The sequence below is a fragment of the Mya arenaria genome, chromosome 8 (assembly GCF_026914265.1).
Source record: "Mya arenaria isolate MELC-2E11 chromosome 8, ASM2691426v1".
In the NCBI taxonomy this organism is placed as follows: domain Eukaryota; kingdom Metazoa; phylum Mollusca; class Bivalvia; order Myida; family Myidae; genus Mya; species Mya arenaria.
The window spans coordinates 30,677,904-30,696,192 of record NC_069129.1 but is presented as its reverse complement, the minus strand read 5'-3'; the positions used below and the strand labels follow the sequence as shown (position 1 = coordinate 30,696,192).

The 18,289-nt window shown below is 35.1% G+C and overlaps 3 protein-coding genes across 3 annotated transcripts in view; 1 reads left to right on the top strand and 2 right to left on the bottom strand.

Moving 5' to 3' along the window:
• The window catches only part of LOC128242462 (uncharacterized), a 40,475-nt gene extending 32,219 nt beyond the window's left edge, over positions 1-8,256 (top strand). Inside the window, exons 2-7 of the mRNA XM_052959620.1 lie at positions 423-508; positions 4,060-4,222; positions 4,613-4,753; positions 5,616-5,753; positions 6,996-7,117; positions 7,415-8,256. Of these exons, the coding sequence (XP_052815580.1) occupies positions 423-508; positions 4,060-4,222; positions 4,613-4,753; positions 5,616-5,753; positions 6,996-7,117; positions 7,415-7,681 (917 nt within the window). The 3' untranslated portion in view covers positions 7,682-8,256. The remainder of the gene's footprint in view (positions 1-422; positions 509-4,059; positions 4,223-4,612; positions 4,754-5,615; positions 5,754-6,995; positions 7,118-7,414) is intronic.
• Positions 508-3,309, bottom strand: LOC128242461 (uncharacterized). The gene is made up of 2 exons (XM_052959619.1): positions 2,909-3,309; positions 508-2,627 (listed from the first exon to the last, which is right to left on the bottom strand). Exons 1-2 carry the CDS (start codon positions 3,203-3,205, stop codon positions 750-752), a joined length of 2,175 nt encoding a protein of 724 aa, XP_052815579.1. The 5' UTR covers positions 3,206-3,309; the 3' UTR covers positions 508-749.
• A 4,732-nt stretch (positions 8,257-12,988) lies between the features above and the next one.
• On the bottom strand, positions 12,989-16,187 carry LOC128243812 (uncharacterized). The gene is made up of 2 exons (XM_052961772.1): positions 15,781-16,187; positions 12,989-15,469 (listed from the first exon to the last, which is right to left on the bottom strand). Exons 1-2 carry the CDS (start codon positions 16,075-16,077, stop codon positions 13,598-13,600), a joined length of 2,169 nt encoding a protein of 722 aa, XP_052817732.1. The 5' UTR covers positions 16,078-16,187; the 3' UTR covers positions 12,989-13,597.
• Positions 16,188-18,289: the final 2,102 nt, after the last annotated feature.

Below are 18,289 nucleotides of genomic sequence, written 5' to 3'. Positions count from 1 at the left end.
TGCTACTTTTTTAAATTGACCTACTTTCGATAATTGTCAGCGGGAATAGCACAAATGGTAAAGCGCTAGACTGAAGATCTAATCGGAATAGTTAGGCAACTGATCAACTATTTATTCATATAACAGGGATGGTTCATGATAAAAGGGTTTAGCAAACGACAGATTTCTGATCGCACAGAAGCATATCACTTGAAATAATCACGTAAGTAAACGATAAACCAAATGAACATTAAATACCACCTTATCGGGGCATAGGCACATGATAATATACAAGGCCAATCATATTCTGATGCGAGATAATTGGAAACAATTTTAAATGGCCAAATAAAAAAGTGATTTATCATCCACATTGTTACCATTATCATTTTAACGTCAGACGATTATCCTAACAGAATTATCGTTATATATATGTGTAATTCCAGACTACCTTGATGACATGTGTGACGATTACGTGGATATGGGAGGTTCTGGTTTAGAGAGCATTCGCCTGGAACTCACAAAGCATCTTGTAAGTTATTTATTCAGCTATTAAAAAGATTATACGATTGACAGTGCTCGACTGCTATACATTGGAACATTTTTACGGAGTTGTATGCTATTTACGGATATGTAACTTTTACTAAAATCAATTAAATCTTTCTAATGATTATCAACAATGTTTTCGATGATAGAAAAGCAGCTGATTATCAAGTATACCAGCACTATTTCGAAGCTGTAACTGGTGAATGAACGGTTCATTTGTCATTTTTTCAATGGTCAACAAAAACTCCATTGATGTGATCATTAAGCAGTCTCAGGATATGCCAATTTGCAGCATTGTTGAATGGAAAAAGATGAATCGAGTTTCTATACAATTTCCAAGCACGCTTCAGATCGCCCTCCATTTCAAAACAATGGCCTAATAAACTCCAAGATGTCTCTGTATGGCCTATTCTGAAATCATCTTCTGTACCTTGCACGTAGTTAAATAGTGCTGTAAGTGCGTCTTCTGCAAGTTCAGGAAGATTAAGCCTTTTGTACGCCAGATACTGCAAATAGTACATAAATGGTATGGCGTCGATAACGGCCGCATCCATCCAGACATCGCTATGAGGATGTCTGTATCTCTTGTCCACTTCTCTGAACGTTCTGTACATTTCAAAAACCAGATGCTTTGGAACGCAAGGAGTTTCAAGGCGACTAAACTTGACACTTATTGCAACTGATGACCTCAGAAGATGCTCGTCATTTTCGATATTTTCCAACAGACGTGAGTGGAATTCATCATTGAATTTCGGATTTTCTCTTTGATAGCAGCCAGAAAACTGAACAACATAAGGTTTGATTAAGCCTTCAACGTAGTTCAGAATGTCTGTTGCTTTTTCAAAATGGCGGCAAGAAATGCAAATTGATGCACATTTCAAAAGGCTTGAAATAGGTGCCCTGTCGTTCGGGATGACAAATCTTTCAAAGATATCATTTGCCGCTATTCTCTCATGATTGTCTATTTTAGCTGCCAGTTTTACAGATTCATTTAATGAAATAAGGAATGGATTCAGCATTGAAAACGTCCTAATTACGATATCATCTGAATGGTTAGAAAGCATTTCTAAATATTCTTGTTCCATTGAATAAAACCTGATCCCTGTTTGGCTTCTCTGCTGGGGATTTTTTGAAAAGTCATTCTGAGCTCCAATATAACTAATACAGCGCATTTCAAGTATGTAAAGGAAATTGAAAAATATTTGTTTTGCGCATTCACAATGATTCTTTTGTCGGGATGGCATTGGCGTTTTCATTTCGATGTTAACAAATCCATCAAGTTCCAGCATTCTATCCTGAACTTTTTCCAATGTTATGTGATACACACACGTTTCAAAGTTTTCAATGATACCCATGATCATCTCGCTCAATTTTGGCCTTTCGTAATGTTGGATTTTTCCAGTGAAAAGGTTAACATTCTCAGTCGTAAAATTTGGACAAAACCCACATTTCAACCACCGGTGCATAGTCGTTAGTACTCTGATAGCGCATTCGGGAATGTTCGTTTCTAACCAAATATCTGGTGGATTACTCTCTACTGTGAAAAACAGTGCTGTTTTGAAGTGAAATGTACTCAGCCTGTCCCCAACTACAGGTTTGAAAATTGTTTTCCTTAGTATCTTCAACAGCACAAACGTTTTCAAATGAACCGTTCCTAGATCAAACATGATTGCCCTTTCTATCAACGAGGTTGAACATCTCCATTCCAGTTTTGAATTGATGGACTCTGACGAGCCTTGGGCCACAAGAAACGTTCCCAGTGATTTCGCTTTCTCTAGGGTATCTCTTCGGGGCCAATGACCAGGTCTTGGTCGTTTAAATATACTCTGGCATTCTTCTGGTAATTTGGCACAGTGAAACGCTCCAACAACGTCTATTTCGTATTCATTCCGGGTTGAAGTTCTCGCTGGACCATGTCTTGTGAAACTTATTTGTAATGTTTCGGCAATATGCTTGAGTCTGTAGTTGTAAATGTACGTGTTTTGCAAGAGTATTCTTCCTTGGCTGTCACGAATATGATCTTGCATTGTATCATCTGTGTAGGGCAATGGTTGGTCGTATCGAAACCTTTGTAAATTGCAGTACTGAGGTGGCGATGTTTCATCCTGTAAAACGAAAGTGCAATTATTTCACTTGTATACGCAACATTGCATGTATCTATATTCATACTGTATATTAAGCTTTTGTTAATGCTTATGTTAAGGTGAAATGTGTTTTTGCATTGTTAGCAAATTGTAATTCAATATAATAATGAACACAATTTGTTAAAACCTAATTGGACATTTCATAAACACGATTTGATATTTGTAACGAAAACTTAAATGAGCAAAAGCATAAAAGTATTCTTCGTTTCTGAAAATAATTTTAAGAAAGGTTTTCCACTTACTTTCAATACTAGCAAATTTATTTTCCCATATGTCCAGTCTTCCATGGAAAGGATGACTTCCCAGTGGTTAATACACTCAAGCTGATCCGTATCAGACATCATACCAACAGTAGTGGTACCTTCGCTTTGGCTCCCAAAAAAGAAGATCTTCACTTGGTCTACACTCCGCAGTACGGCTGAGTGGTTAACTAAATATTCCCGCATCATGAATGTCCTTCTTCGTTTCCATATTAGATCCTTTGATACCCCAATGTCTTCGAGAACTGTGTTTAATTTTGTACCAAAGGAACGATCCATCTTTGTCTAAAGAGACGTGTCGAAGTATGTTTCGCTTAAACTTCAGAAATTTCCACTCTAATCTCTTGCATAAAGTATATATCTCATTAGTTTCGCATGCACTATTCAAGCTCGAAGAGTAAGTTTTTACTATGTCATAGTGATATCACATGAAGTGCTGATTAGTAAGAACTAGAGATTGTATGATTTATCAGTGCACGTTTTTATTTGGTTTTATCAATCGAGCATATGGTTGTTATCTGTCTCTGGTGTGCATTTATATCTAACAGGTGGTAAAAACTAGTTTACAATTACATGTTACATGCAAAATTGTTATAAAGTATTTACGGGGAATTTCTTTTCTAGCAGATAAATATATTTAAGAAAACGGCACTCCCAATCAATATACACATGTATTTTATTATTTGGCAATTCCACAGACAGCCATACTTGACATGTTTTACTTACAAATTTCTTATAATATAATGGTTCAATTTTGCCTCGGTTGATATATGTTGGAACGAGTGAGACATTTAGCTCTCATACACCTAAATAACTCCCCATGAAATCCTGTTCTCACTGACCATCTGAACCCAAACTTTTATTAACGACATTTCAGTGGGGTTTTTTATTTTTATTTTTGTGGCGTTCTTTATCCCAAGCGGTGTGCCAGCTAAGCATTAATCCTATGACCTTTCAACATAAGAGTGGTCACAGTTTAGGTGAAGCTCTATGCTTGTCCCGCTAGTTCCAATTAAATTTTATTTTTTGTTAAATGTACAAACTATCACTAAACAAATACAACGCGTTTTCGACATGAAACCTTCTGTTGGTAATCCAAGCGCTAAAACGAGTGTGTCTTGTTACGTTTTTAGTACTACAGCGATAACATGGAGTGTTCTGTGCGCGTGAGAGCACCAACTGGGAAACGTCTGCAAATCCAGGTTTTAACCAACTCGATCGCCAACAGTGTAAACTGTCGAGAAGACTATTTGACAGTTCATGATGGCAGCCAGAGCACTGCACCGTATGTGTCAGGTAATAAATAAGTGGTCTGCAGCCCGCAGCCAATTGTATAAAACTGTTTATATTTTTGGTTTGGTAGAAATTATCCTACATAATTATTAATTGGTCAATATGTATTCAATAAAAAGACTGGCAAAAAGATTATCTGTGGTCAAGATAACCAATTTCAGACCCGAATAGATTAGATAAGAGTTAGATTGTCAGTACAGCCGTAAGTTTTGGTATACAAAAATACGTTTATTAGCGCTAACGTTTAAAATACCTTTCATAATGTTTCGCTTGAGCATTGACCAAAATTGGAATAGGAGGCATCAACTCCATATATAAAAATCCAGTTGTAAAAAAGGCAATTCAGGTTTAGAGAAAACAATACAATGTCACATACACGGTAATATATTACAGGATTTGAAGGCCGTATGTGTTGGCAGACTGTTTTGAAAAAGAGCTACGCATCCACCGGCGAATACGTTCACTTCCGATTTATTAGCAACGAGAAGGATCCCTCCGAGGGTTTCAAGATTCTTGTAACCGCCTTTCGGGATGGTATGATTAATATAATTATTTACAGCTTAAATCAAACTTGAGCATGAAAGTAATGCCTGCATCGGGTAAAATGTAAGTATTTGGGCAACTATTTCTATGAATAATGGCAGCAACCATCTTTTCTAAATTGTAATGGCGTTTCAGACGTCTATTATTATTCTAATTTGGTATTCCGCCATAATGTTAACCATTATCTTTCCATTCGCATTCCGTAATCTTCGTTGAGAAAAAAGAGAAAAGAACGCAATATTGGCAACAACAGTACAACTAGTAAGGCAAATGTATGACTAGGCCTTTGACCCTGTAGCTAGAACATCATGCAGGTCTAATTAGTAGCTTCGCCCCTGTGTCAGAGCAGGTGTTCAACAGACACAAGTTGCGATGGAAGTTATTTAATCTACCAGCAGGGTAAATATATATATATGCATATGTTTGAACTTGATAAAAGACAATCACGTGGTTATAGGGGCGGAGTTAAAGCCACATTAATTCAATGCTTCAAGACCATAATTGCGTCTTTTGTAGGTTTTTAGGTAAATTGAGTCATGATGAAAAAATGTTATGAAACTTATTTTATATTAAAACAGTAGCATTAAGTTTGTTTATTTTAGATTCAATTGCTTTTTAAGTGTCATTGTATTTTATAAATGTAAAATTAATTTATTTGTATGCATATCCAAACCTTGATATTATATATAAAAAGGGCAAAAACCTACATCGTCCAAGTACATGTTCCTTTATTTTAGATCTGGGGAATATAAATGTATGGACAAGGAATTTCAGTGTCCGTGAGACGTGTTGGGGGACTATGACGCCTAATAGATACGTGATAATAATAAAGATTTCTTTTTATTTCACATAGCGGATGATAAATGTACGGGTGACGAGTTTCAGTGCCGCTCTAGCCGGCGTTGCGTGTCGAAGGAATTGGTGTGTGACCATTATGCCGATTGTCTTGACAACAGTGACGAATGTGCACTCACAACCTCTGCAATCATAGGTAAATGTGCATAACATTGCAATACAAAAATACCTTATTTTTTAGTTCGTCTCCTTTTCGAATGCATTGTTTCTAGGTGTTATCATTACCTTTTTAACGTTGTCCTCGCGTCCTCGTCGTTGGCTTTCAAACACTTTAACATTGGACATTCATCATACACAGTTCTATTTCATCCAATGAAACTTTACAAATGTTACCAGTGACAATACACAATATTCATGTACAACAGGGGAGAAAACTCTGGCTTTAATAAAACTGTGATATAATTTCCCTTGTCAGTTTAAAAAAGGCAAGCGGAAACTTACTTAATATACTTACAGTAATGAGCTTTAACAGTTATTAAGTAAATGCATAAATCGCGGCATCATCGATGTTGCTAGCCAGATTAGTCGTACCCAGCTCATACACGCCTGTTTCATGAAGTTGTATGCACATATTACCAATGCCGACAATGTGCACATGTGTTGCAATGCACCTGACTTTTGCTTTAAAGATACAAAGCATGGATACATACACTAAAGAAACGTATTAATTTGAATGCATTATTATGTTTAACTCATTTGAATTCAATAATCAAAAGAAACACAAATTACATGTATGATTTTTGTACTGATAAAAATATTAGCCTTTATAAATTGGGTTTGCAATTAATAGCTGTAACGAATTCCCCAGTTTATAAAAGCGCTGTATTTTTTTAAAAATTGTACACATCATATGCTTTTTATGTTTAGATCATTCATGTCAAATGAGTTAAAAATTATAATGCATTAAAACAAAAACGTTTCCTTTGTGTATACATTCGAACCCCGTCGAACCCTCTGCAAGCGGGAATGCTTACCTTCTGTATATATTAATCGGTCCTATAGATCCAGTTCGAACCAACGAGAAATTGGAGCCAAACGAGTTCGAGCCAACGGGGTCAGACTGTATATCGATGTTTTGTACCTTAAATATATGTTTATTATTCGACTGAATGAAACCATCGAATGTTGGCGTCGGCGGCGCCATTGTTCGGAACATACTCCCAAAGCAGAAGGGCAATATATATATTACCATAGCTTATCTGTCTTTCTTCTACAAAGAGGTTGTTCAGTGTGTCTGCTAAGTATTTTATATACAAAGACCTTGCCTTGAGTATATTTTCATCGGCTGCACTAATTATTTTTAAAAACAATTGTTCAAGAGAAAATTACTACCTGAAATTTTTACTTTTGTAAAGATATATATTTTATTTTTAAATAGGTATAGCTATCGCATGCGTGTTGACGTTTATCATCATCGTCACCATTATCGCCTGTTGTTGCTGCTTCCGCGGACGATGGCGTAACACGGGAAATTCCAAACAGTCAGTCTATGAGACGTCGGTAAGCACGGATAAATATACTGACACTGTGAAGAATTAATTATATTTTTACTAAATATGATCACTTGTTACCACACAAAAATAAAAACTTCTCGAATTAAAACTTTATAGTTTAGAGACAAATTGGACGTCCATGTAACTTGATTTGAAGTTCCATACAGGATAAACGTTCTTTTTTTGTTATTTAACATATAAAAGATATAAAAAATGTAAAAAATTATATTAATATAGTATTATATTTATACGGGAAGTTCACAATTAAATGCCTTAATTTATTGCTTTGATTAACTGCTTTCAGGACATTTACGTTACACCAACACCGGAAGACCTCTACTCGGAACTGCAATACCACAAGGCAGCCTCACTTCCACGCTCTCTTCCGCCTCCACCACTTCCCACCATCCAGGTGGATTCCGTGCCGCCCTACACCGAACAAGTACAAACCGTCCACGCATACGAGCCTTACCACGTGAAAATGATCGGACCGGAAATGACGCATGAGCGCCACGTGTGGATTACGGCGCCACCGGAAACAACTCGCGTGTCTAGATACTCAGATGAATAAAATGAAACACTGTGGCTGGGAACTATATATTCGTATTTCGATCTGCCGTTTTAACGGTCGTTGACAATTTATTGCTATACATGCATATGTTAATAGTGTTTGAACATCGGACTCAAGTTAATATCGATGTCGAATCGAATCGGGCAAAGCATTACGATTTAATTCCGGCACTAAGTGAAGGTTCATAAAATAAAATTGGATTGCAATAGTTCTACTGAGTATCATCATGATCATTTAAATAGTTCAAATTGGAATCAGTTACTGTGATACTATAGTATAGTCATGCTTTTTGGAAACAGTTAGTAAATTTCCTTTTTCTAATTACTTAACAATTGTTCTCGATAATCGTTTTATACATATCATATGATATATATGGAAAGTACATATACTTGTTTCGTTTAAAGTGTTCATTGTTTTTGGTGTTGTGAGCAGACGTCGTTTATAATACAAGGACTTGTCTTTCGTTTTATATTCTGTACTTCGTCAAAAATACTACACATATATTTAACGTGTGTTTACTATACATTGTAGTTGTTATAAAATATGTAAGTGTTTACTTCTTTGAAAAAAAATGTTATAAAATGTATTGCTGTTTTAGCTGTTGTTGTTATTGTTGTTGTTGTTGTTGTTGTTGTTGTTGCCGTTTGATCTGTAGAAAAAGTAACGCCTAATACATAATTTGTGTACTTCTTAAGTTAATGCAAAGATTTTTGTGTCGTGTAAATGGTTAGTGACAAGTGCATTACAACACATATGCTAAAGCATGTCACCCGTTGGTACATATATATTCTGGTAAATATTCAAATAAACTCAAGTATTAATGGTATGTTTAACTGCTTTTATTCCCATGTTTATGTTTGTGCGCAAACAGGGAGATAACATATAGCTCCTCATAGTAAATAATTAAGATACCATCGCATTATACTACATTGCCCTTAATCCAGTCTATCCTTACTAGCAGTGCTTTGATTTATCCTAGGTAGACAATAGTTATTATTATAAAGCGTCATCTCAAATTCCATTTCAGTACCGGTGGTAGTGCTATGTTAAAAAATAAACTGTATTGATATAATATATTGATATATTTCGAAACATTTCACAAATTATATAACTAAGTGATATTGTCATAAATTGTGCTTCGTAAAGCACATATAAGTTAACTATGCAATTGTTGTATATATTGTAAATCTACAGTAAATATTTATTAAAAAATGCTTTAAAATGGTGATTTAGTCATTATTGAATTCAACAAAGTTTAATCATTTGTTTTCACTCTTTTTCCACAATAGAATCGTATAAATGCGTACAGTCGAAATAGTCGATTCATCCCATTGCAAACCTGATAAGGATTCATTCTTTCTGAGCCCTCAATAATACGAGAACAGGCATGGTGTTGTCGTCGGATTAAAGAATAAAGTGTGCCTTTTTCTTAAGGATGCGAGCGCGTAAATGGGGTATCGCCCGAATGTAAACATCACGATGTATTGTCTCAAAATTCGGTCTGTTCCGATTTATAGGAAACTCTTCAAATGACGACTTGAATTGAGGCGATGGAGTAATATTTGTTTATCTTTCATTTTCTTTCGATGTCCTTAAAGAAATAATCCCTTCAGTAAGTGATCTGTTTATTCCTAATGTCGACAATTCCTTTGACGCAGAAACGTCAAAATACAGGCACCATCTGTGTTGATCACCAGGGGAACGTTTGCAAACTCTGCAGACGATCTTTTTCCGTCTGTTTCGAGTTTTCGCCTGGTCTACTAATGGAGGGCTAGTATATCCTCCATATAACGAAATTTAATGAGCACTTTCTTTGTCGTTTCCATAAATCTCCGAATCACATCGACCTACTGGGCAATATAGTAATTGTTTAATATCGGAACGACTCGGAAGGTTCCGTGAGAGTCCCGAACCATTTGCATACCGCAAATGAGGGATTTCGGAATTTAGACCGTCTCCTTAAACACCATTGTCTGAATAACGATTTCTCTTCGCATTTTATGAACAAGCAAATTTCTGTCCAATAACATTGTCTGTTTAGTAGGTTCATTTTGACTAACGTGTTCAAAACCATTGGTAATATGTTGATCCTTAAACATTTCTAGAAAGTGATGCAACAGTATCATCATTTATCTCATTGACATCGGTATAAATGTCCAGGCTGATTATTAATTCAGCCTCTAATTCGTCTAGTGCCTATAGAACGCTAAACTTAATATGATTGTATTTATTTTCATCCGCACATTATAAAGGCCACTGAAAAGTCCAATCGGAACCATTGCCGAATAGTACTGGCATTGCAGTGTCCATGCCCCGAAATCATGCTTTACAGTATCGTCAATATTACATTCTTTCGAATATCTTTCATGGCAAACGTGCTGAGATTGAATATTACAAAACATTTAGTAATTTATCACTGTTTTGAACATTACATGTGCTACCATTTTCGACAACTCCATTAAGTTTGGAATACAGAAATCATTTAATACACATTTGATAGTCTAGATTTTAATATTTAATAAGTTAAGTCAATACTAAAATCTAAGCCCGCCCGACCACGCACTCACTCACTCACCACTCACAAAAAACTCATCCACCATATTGATTCGGTGCATGCCATGAACAGCAGAATAAAACGTACATCATAGAAAAAGATGGAATTCAGATTGAATCAAAAACGAAGAGTTTAAATGATATGTTGACGCTATTTTTTAAAGTCAATAAGTTAGAACAATTTAGTATTGTTCTAATTTCTGGAATATAAGTGATGAAAAAACTTGAATATTTGATTAAAAAAATCGCTAAACGTTTCAAGTTCCATACTTTATGGTATAAAACAAAACAATATTCAAACCACAATCACAATTTACAAATGAGTATATATTGAGACAATAACAAATGAGTTGATTTAATTTATTCCACAATTTTACATGTCATATGCCATAGATCGTATTCCTAGAACATGAAATGTTTCCGAACATACACATATTGCGTTTTTTGAAGCACAAAGCTAGAAACATAACTAATGATAATCACACATTTCAGTCCCTTGAAATGTATTATATTTAATTAATCAACAAATAACAATAACAATAACAATAATAATCTTTTGCTCAGCCATTTATAAAAGAAAATACTTATTTGAAGGAAACATTAACCGGCGCATTTCTTAAATTGATTCGCAAAGCGTCTTGATATGTAAATCGCATATGTATCCTTTTATAAACTTAGAAAATATGGAAAAGGCTGGAATCTTACACCTAGTACAATAACTTTGATCTTAAAAAGACATAGTCCCAACACGGGTTTTCACATCGCGTTGATGGGTAGACCATATGACCAAGGTTTGATTAAAAGGAGATATGGAGCGGACAAGTGCAAATCTTGTCTTTGACTTCCTGCAGTGACATTGAACAAGCACACTCTGCTTATCGCCTTTATGAGTAGAGTATGTGCCGTTTTATAAAGATTCTTCAATGGGCACAGGAGACATGACGCGGACGGAAGGGCTGAGGGACAGAAGACGAATTGACACTCGAACGGAGGGACGGCCAGTGACGCGAACGGAGTTACGAACAAACGGAGGGACGAACTTACGGAGTGCATTCCTATATCCACTATCACTTTATGACGTGGTATTGAAAAGTAAACGTAATTCGAATGAAAGGTTGATGAAATGTCTATATAAACTACTTTCTTATATAACACAATACAATTTGTTATGGCCTAACTCATGTGTACGAATAAGTTCTGATTGAACACAATACAATTTGTTATGGCCTAACTCATGTGTACAAATAAGTTCTGATTGAACACAATACAATTTATTATGGCCTAACTCATGTGTACGAATAAGTTCTGATTGAACACAATACAATTTGTTATGGCCTTACTCATCTGTGTACTTACTAATTCTTTATATAACACAATACAATTTGGTATGGCCTAACTCATGTGTACGAATAAGTTCTGATTGAACACAATACAATTTGTTATGGCCTAACTCATGTGTACGAATAAGTTCTGATTGAACACAATACAATTTGTTATGGCCTAACTCATGTGTACGAATAAGTTCTGATTGAACACAGTACAATTTGGTATGGCCTAACTCATGTGTACGAATAAGTTCTGATTGAACACAATACAATTTGGTATGGCCTAACTCATGTTTACAAATAAGTTCTGATTGAACACAATACAATTTGTTATGGCCTAACTCATGTTTACAAATAAGTTCTGATTGAACACAATACAATTTGTTATGGCCTAACTCATGTGTACGAATAAGTTCTGATTGAACACAATAAAATTTGTTATGGCCTAACTCATGTGTACGAATAAGTTCTGATTGAACACAATACAATTTGTTATGGCCTACCTCATGTGTACGAATAAGTTCTGATTGAACACAATACAATTTGTTATGGCCTAACTCATGTGTACGAATAAGTTCTGATTGAACACAATACAATTTGTTATGGCCTAACTCATGTGTACGAATATGTTCTGATTGAACACAATACAATTTGGTATGGCCTAACTCATGTGTACAAATAAGTTCTGATTGAACACAATACAATTTGTTATGGCCTAACTCATGTGTACAAATAAGTTCTGATTGAACACAATACAATTTGTTATGGCCTAACTCATGTGTACGAATATGTTCTGATTGAACACAATACAATTTGTTATGGCCTAACTCATGTGTACAAATAAGTTCTGATTGAACACAATACAATTTGGTATGGCCTAACTCATGTGTACGAATATGTTCTGATTGAACACAATACAATTTGTTATGGCCTAACTCATGTGTACGAATAAGTTCTGATTGAACACAATACAATTTGGTATGGCCTAACTCATGTGTACGAATAAGTTCTGATGAACACAATACAATTTGGTATGGCCTAACTCATGTGTACAAATAAGTTTTGATTGAACACAATACAATTTGGTATGGCCTAACTCATGTGTACTTACTACTTCTTTATATAACACAATACAATTTGGTATGGCCTAACTCATGTGTACTTACTACTTCTTTATATAACACAATACAATTTGGTATGGCCTAACTCATCTGTGTACTTACTACTTCTTTATATAACACAATACAATTTGGTATGGCCTAATTCATCTGTGTACGAACTTGTTCTCTATATAATACAATGTAATTTGGCATGTTTCAACAGATACGAAAATACAAGAGCAACGTTTTTGTTTGAATTCTACTTATTTAAAATTGTCCTACTTTAAACCAAACGTCAGCCAGAATTGCTCAGTTTGGAGACCGTTATGCTGAAGATCTAACAGCGCCCGGTTCAATCCCGGGTTCCGATTATCAAATAAGAGAAAGCATTGAATATATGCCTCAATTGAAATAAAAACGTACGATTTTCAAAACAATCAACAATGAACACAATATACCATATATGAAAATCCAAAAAGCCGATCATATTCCGATGCGAGATAATTTGCCATAACCTTAAAATGGCCCAGTAAAAACATGAAGAACACTATCATTTCAACGTAAGACGATTTCCAGATCAAAATTGTTGTTATATATCTGTATAATTCCTGACTTTCTGGAGGACAAGTGCGACAGTTACGTGGACATGGAAGGTTCCGGTTTAGGGAGTATTCGCCGTGAACTCACGACGCATTAACAATATTATACGATACATTTACTTAGGAACGCTATTATGGAGTTGTTTTATTACGGAAATATAAGATTTTGTTATAGTATTTCATTATTTATTGACTGTTTTTCATGATTATAAATGTTTTCGATCAGTATATAAAACAGCTGCTGAACATAGAGAATATCAGCATAATGATTGATGACTTTTTTAAACTGTATCTGGGGATGCTCATATCACCTAAATGAAGGCTTAAGCTGCCATTTCTTCAACGGTCGTCAAATACACCGTTTATGACGTCATGAAGAAGTTTCAGGATATGCCAATTTGCAGCGTTGTTGAATGGAAACAGATGAATCGAGTTTCTATAGAATTTCCAAGCACGCTTCAGATCGCCCTCCATTTCAAAACAATGGCCTAATAGACACCAAGATGTTTCTGTATGGCCTATTCTGAAAGTATCTTCTGTGCCTACCACGTAGTTAAACAATGCTGTAAGTGCGTCCAGTGCAAGAAAGGGAAAATCAAGCTCTCTGTATGCAACATACTGCAGATAGTGTAAGAATGGTATGGCATCGACAACAGCTGCATCCATCCACATATCGTTATGAGGATGTCGGTCCGTCTTGTCCACCGCTCTGAACGTTCTGTACATTTCAAAAACCAGATGCTTTGGAACGCAAGGAATTTCAAGGCGACCAAACTTAACACTCATTGCAACTGATGACCTTAGTAAATGCTCGTCGTTGTCAATAAATTCCACCAGGCGTGAGTGAAATTCATCGTTGAATTTCGGATTTTCTCTTTGATAGCAGCCAGAAAACTGAACAACATAAGGTTTTATTAAGCCTTCAACGTAGTTCAGAATGTCTGTTGCTTTTTCAAAGTGGCGGCAAGAAATGCAAATAGATGCACATTTCAAGAGGTTTGAAATGTGTGCGGGGTCTTTGGGGATGACAAATCTTTCAAAGATATCATTTGCCGCTATTCTCTCATGATTGTCTATTTTAGCTGCCAGTTTTACAGATTCAGTTAATGAAATAAGGAATGGATTCAGCATTGAAAACGTCCTCCTCATTAAATCATCTGAATGGTTAGAAAGCGTTTCTAAATATTCGTGTTCCATTGTATACAACTCGATCATTTGGCTTCTCCCCTGGGTATTGTTTGAGATTTTCTGGGCGCTAATATAACTCATACAGCGCACGTCTAGTATATAAAGGAAATTGAAAAATATTTGCTTGGCGCATTCACAATGATTCTTTTGTCGGGATGGCATTGGCGTTTTCATTTCGATGTTAAAAAAGCCATCAAGTGCCAGCATTCTATCCTGAACTTTTTCCATTGTTATGTGATACACACTCGTTTCAAAGTTTTCAATCAAACCTTTGATCATCTCGCTCAATTTTTGTCTTTCGTAATGCTGGATTTTTCCAGTGAAAAGGTTGACATTCTCAGTCGTAAAATTTGGACAAAACCCACATTTCAACCACCGATGCATAGTCGTTAGTACTCTGATAGCGCATTCGGGAATGTTGTGTTCTAACCAAATATCTGGTGGATTACTCTCTACTGTGAAAAACAGTGCTGTTTTGAAGTGAAAAGTACTCAGTCGGTCCCCTACTACAGGTTTGAAGTAGGTTTTCCTTATCATTTTCAACAGCACGAACGTTTTCAAATGAACCGTTCCAAGATCAAACATGATTGCCCTTTCTATCAACGAAGTTGAAAATCTCCATTCCAGTTTTGAATTGATGGATTCTGACGATCCTTGAGCCACAAGAAACGTTCCCAACGATTTCGCTTTCTCTAGTGTATCTCTTTGTGGCCAATGTCCAGGTCTTGGTCGTTTAAATATACCCTGACATTCTTCTGGTAATTTGGCACAGTAAAACGCTCCAACAAAGTCCGTTTCGAATCCATCCCGGGTTGCAGTTCTTGCTGGACCATGTCTTGTGAAACGTAATTGTAATGTTTCGGCAATATGCTTAAGCCTGTAGTTGTAAATGAACGTGTTTTGCAAGAGTATTCTTCCTTGGCTGTCGCGAATATAATCTTGCATGGTATCATCTGTGTAGGGCAATGGTTGGTCGTATCGAAACATTTGCAAATTGCAGTACTGAGGTGGCGATGTTTCATCCTGCAAATCAAACGTGATGAAACATTACATGAGTACATGCACTTAGGGCGCAAAGGTATAAGTATTTATCAATATTATATTCAAATCATACAGTTCATTCAACTATGGTAAATGTTTAAGTGAAATGTATTTTCTGCATTGTCGGTAAAATCAATTTGTAATAATGGACATATTTTCTTTTTTTACTTTATGGGATATTTTAAACTAATGTTTTTAACGAAAACTTAAATGATTAAAACAAAACAATTGTTCTTCTTTAGAAATAACTGAAAATAATAATAATCGCAGATATGTATACACATATTACTCACTTTTAACACAAGCAAGTTTACTTTCCCATATGTCCAGTCTTCCAGTGTAAGGATGGCTTCCCAGTGGTTTATACATTCCAGCTGATCAGTATCAGACATCATACCAACAGTAGTGGTACCTTCGCTTTGGCTTCCGAGATAGAAGACATTCACTTCATCTAGACTTCGGAGAACCCTTGAATGGTTAACCAAACATTCCCGCATCAAGAATGTCCTTCTTCGTTTCCATATAAGGTCCTTTGATACTCCAATCTCTTCGAGAACTGTGTTTAACTTTGTAGCAAAGGAACGATCCATTTTTGTCTGAGAATGAAGTCATATCTTTCGCTTAAAATTCAAAACTTCCATGTCTTCTCCTTGTCATGAAATAAATACCTCATTATTGTATATCATGTTCAAACCCAGGACTTGAGCTATTGTAAGATAATATTGAAGTATTGATTAGTAAGAACTAGAGATTGATTTATCAATGCGCGTTTATATCGGTTTTTGCAAATCATGCATATTATGGCTGTTATCTCTATCTAACATGTTTGCATAATGAGTTCTATGTTCATAAAATAGTATCGATTTATACCCCACAATAATCGAAACTTCGCTAGAATTCCTTACATACTTAACGATCGACTTTTTTATATTTAAAGATGCGCTCTTACTCCAAAATAAGAGTTACCACAATTAATAATAGTGTTTAAATATTCCAAAAGATATGAATAAATGTCGAAAACAATGGTTCTTGTGAATAATACCGAGTTGAATTTGAAAGAAATGAGCATAAAACACGGTATTTCTACCTTATAAAACTATAGAAGATCACAGTTAATCTTTTAGTATTCACCAAGCATTTAATATTTTTGCGCTTCCTGCTATAAAATACACGGTTACAATCTTGTTATCAGTAATTAATAGTTTCCATACATGCATTATTTAGTAAGTAGTTGAAGGTTTATCAGTCAAAATTTATGTTTGTTATACATGTGTATGTATTGATTTTGAACAAGAGTGTCACTTTAAAATATATAAGATATAAAAAAGGAATTATATTTATGTACTGTTCTCTGTAAGCTAGAAGTTCGCATTTGAATGCCTTAAATTATTGCTTTGATAACACTGTTTTTACGAGATTTACGTAATACCAACACCGGAAGACCTCCACTCGGAACTGCAGTACCATAAAGCAGCCTCACTTCCGCGCACACTTCCGCCTCAACCACCACTTCCCACCATCGAAGTGGATTCTGTACCTCCGTACAGCGAACATGTAGAAACCGTCCATGCATACGAGCCTTACCACGTGAAAATGATTGGACCGGAAACAACTCGCGTGTCTAGATACTATGATTATTAAAATAAAACACGCGGACCTGGGAACTATTTTTTCGTATTACGATCTGCTGTTTAAACGGACATTGACACTTCCTTGATTGTATATATATATATACGTAAAGTGTTTGAAAATCGAACTCCATTTGATATCGATAATCTAATCGAATTAATATCGGACATTAATCAAAAGTGCTTAATATTCTTTGGGAAAACATTCTTTTTACTATAATCATCATGATCATTTGAATGGTTCAAACTGGAATCAGAAATTGTTATACTTTAGTCATGATTTTTGGAATCAGTAAGTAAAATTCATAAACCTGTCTTTAATAACTTAACGAAAGGACATTAAAACAAAACGCATACATAGTAATCGCACATCAGTTGCAAAATGCTGCAAACCGCACCAAGTACATGTGAGTAACCGCATTACAAAAATGCATAATTACCGGAAGTAACATCGATTTTGGACAACCACTATCGATCCTCTCCAACATACCATTGTCAGCGACGATTTATCGATTTTATTAAATAATTGTTTCATCACTACTCTCTCTCTCTCTCTCTCTCTCTCTCTCTCTCTCTCTCTCTCTCTCTCTATATATATATATATATATATATATATATATATATATATATATATATATATATATATATATATATATATATAAACTACTTGTTTCGTTTTCATTGATTTTGGTGTTGTGAGCAGACGTTGTTTATAATACAGGGACTCGAAATTTGGTTATATATTCATTTTATATTCTTTCATTTATGATAAAAATAAACACTAAACATATATTTAACGTGTGTTTACTGCCTTGCTATTGTAGTATAATGTGTAAGTGTTGTTCACTTTATTAGAAAAATAACACCATAAAATGTATTACTGTTGTAGATGTTATTGTTGATGCGGTTTGATCTATAGAAAAATCTAACATCAAAAACATAATTAAAGATACATTTCGTGTAATTTCTAAGTTAATGCAATGATTTTTGTGTCGTGTAAATTGTTAGGGACAATTGCATAAGTGATGTGCATATCCTACAGCATGTCGCCCATTGCTACATGTATATTTTGGTATATATATACATATACAAATAAACTCAAGTATTATTGGTATGTTTATTTGATTTTATGTCCAGTGTACTGTTTGTGCACAAAAAGTGAAAGGACATCTAG

Excerpts from the sequence above, each read along its gene's own strand:
- LOC128243812 (XM_052961772.1), bottom strand. The coding sequence starts at position 16,077 with ATGGATCGTTCCTTTGCTACAAAGTTAAACACAGTTCTCGAAGAGATT. Across the intron at positions 15,470-15,780 it reads TAAACTTGCTTGTGTTAAAA|GATGAAACATCGCCACCTCA; the intron begins GTGAGTAATATG and ends TTTGATTTGCAG.
- LOC128242461 (XM_052959619.1), bottom strand. The coding sequence starts at position 3,205 with ATGGATCGTTCCTTTGGTACAAAATTAAACACAGTTCTCGAAGACATT. Across the intron at positions 2,628-2,908 it reads TAAATTTGCTAGTATTGAAA|GATGAAACATCGCCACCTCA; the intron begins GTAAGTGGAAAA and ends TTCGTTTTACAG.